The sequence below is a fragment of the Pterocles gutturalis genome, unplaced genomic scaffold (genome assembly GCF_000699245.1).
Source record: "Pterocles gutturalis isolate BGI_N339 unplaced genomic scaffold, ASM69924v1 scaffold13242, whole genome shotgun sequence".
Lineage (NCBI taxonomy): Eukaryota > Metazoa > Chordata > Aves > Pterocliformes > Pteroclidae > Pterocles > Pterocles gutturalis.
This window is the reverse complement of record NW_010112914.1, coordinates 33,340-35,310: the sequence shown is the minus strand read 5'-3', so window position 1 is coordinate 35,310 and position 1,971 is coordinate 33,340. Positions and strand designations below refer to the sequence as shown.

The window sequence follows — 1,971 nt, the reverse complement described above, 5'->3', positions numbered from 1 at the left end:
GCTGGCATTGGTAACTAATACCCTGAAAAGAGATCACGCTCGCTCTTCGGGGCTTGATTTCCTGCAGAGTATAGCATGAGCCGCTTGTAAGAGATAGTCGAGCAGCTTAACATGACAGCACATTCCCTGAAAACCATTTGGATAAGAAACTGAAACATGGGCATAACAAACTGTGCCAGCTCAAATTTTGTGTTGTATATAAAGCAACCTGTTGAAGACAATAAATTTTGAGCCTGTCAGCCTTATCACTGTTATTAAAGGCCAGGGGATCGTCAGCGCTGCAGTGTTAAACAAAAGCAGTTGTCCATTTCTAATCTGGTGTGAAGCGCAGATCAGCGTGGACGACGTTAGGCTTACCAGTTCACACCAAACATCTTTCTTTTATTAGTTTCCTTTTTATGAGTCAGTCTGTGAGCAATTTTTACAGTTTTGAGCTGCCACTGTTAATAAGCAGTAGTGCGTTTCATTGTAAAACTTTAATTTCATGTTTAACATATGATGATATGAATCCATTGCAGGGTGCAACTTGATACTGCAAGAGCTCGGTATGGAAATGAACTCAGATTTTTAGCATAACTTCTCAAATAGATAAGACTATTATTTAGACAGTTTTAAAATATTGAAATACAAAGCAGATATCCAAGTCCCAGGTGTTAATGCATTTATCACTTGCAAGGAGTGTTATCAGCCTGAACAAAAGTTAATGATATTTCAGTTGCATATAAAAATCTTTGTCATTCCAGGCTTCTTATGTAAGCAATTTTTGTGGCGTAGGACTGCTCCAGAAATCTAATATTTTTATATTTTAACAGAAATTACGAGAGAAGCAGAAAGCTGTACGGGAAAGTCATGGGCCAAATATGAAGCAAATGAAAATGTGGCAGGATTTTGCGCAGTTAATGAAATGTAAGAGAGAATGCTTTCTAAAACAGCAAAATCAAACAGCCATCGGTCAAGTCATTCAGGAAGGAGGTAAAGACAGGCTTGTATTATGAACTTTTCATTTTTGATACCGATGTGAAGTAGGAAGACAGTGTCTTGGCTTCTTACAGGTAACCTCTTACTAAATATTGTTGCTGTCATCATTTCTACATATATTTGTTATACATTATTTGGTTTTGGCGGATAAACAAGGAGTGCAACTAGCCATTCTAGGAAGCTTTTCCTCCATTGTAGAAGTGACAACATAACATGGTTGGGAAGATCTGTTACCAGAGCTGCACTCGGGTGAACCTCATTGTAAATCTTTGTTTTATGAGGCTGGGAATGGCATGCATCTGCAGAGAGATCAAAGGAAAATAAATCCTTCGCCAGGGTCACAGAAAACTTGCGTAATTGCTCCGCTCCTTATTCTGTATCACTAAGGTTACGTTTTTGCAAGGCCTGGGCCCTGATATTGTATAATTGTGGACCTCCTGGCCTGGCCTTCTCCTTCCCTATTGTCTTCATCCACCTAGTGTGACTGGCAAGAATGGAGCCGTTTTCGCCCTGAGCTGCGCAGCCCTTGCCTGCACACTCACAGTCATACTTTCCTTGCACGGTTGAATTGAGCTGATTGTGCTTCCAGGAGACAGTTCAGTGCTACAGCGTCAGGAGGAGGTTCTGAGAATACTTACTTGGATTCTGAGCTTTTTCCATTGTCTTTTGTTGTTGTTTTTAACAAACGTATTTTTTCTTCTTTTTTTTTTCTGAGTTGCCTATGTGAAAGTGTTGGCTAAAGGCTTTCTCCACTGATGACATTTTGTGCTGTTTTGTCTGTGCAGTGGCGTTCCAGTGTGATTATACTCCCCAAAGAGGGTCATCCCAGGGATGGAGGGTTGTTGATGGAGGTGAATACAGCACAGAGGTTCTTGCATATGTGGGGTATGCAAAACAGGCAGATAGGCAAGGCTGCCTCACACTCTGGCTTTGACCTGTGAGCCACAGGCAACTGTCACGGCCCTTAAAATTGCATCATGAGACCCACAGCTG

General features: G+C 41.2%; 1 protein-coding gene across 1 annotated transcript in view; it reads left to right on the top strand.

Annotated features, from left to right (window-relative positions):
* Nucleotides 1–995, top strand: part of LOC104462342 (intraflagellar transport protein 81 homolog) — a gene marked incomplete at its 5' end in the record, with an annotated part of 10,710 nt that extends 9,715 nt beyond the window's left edge. The window contains one exon of the mRNA XM_010074252.1: nt 813–995. Within this exon, the coding sequence (XP_010072554.1) occupies nt 813–995 (183 nt within the window). The remainder of the gene's footprint in view (nt 1–812) is intronic.
* Nucleotides 996–1,971: the final 976 nt, after the last annotated feature.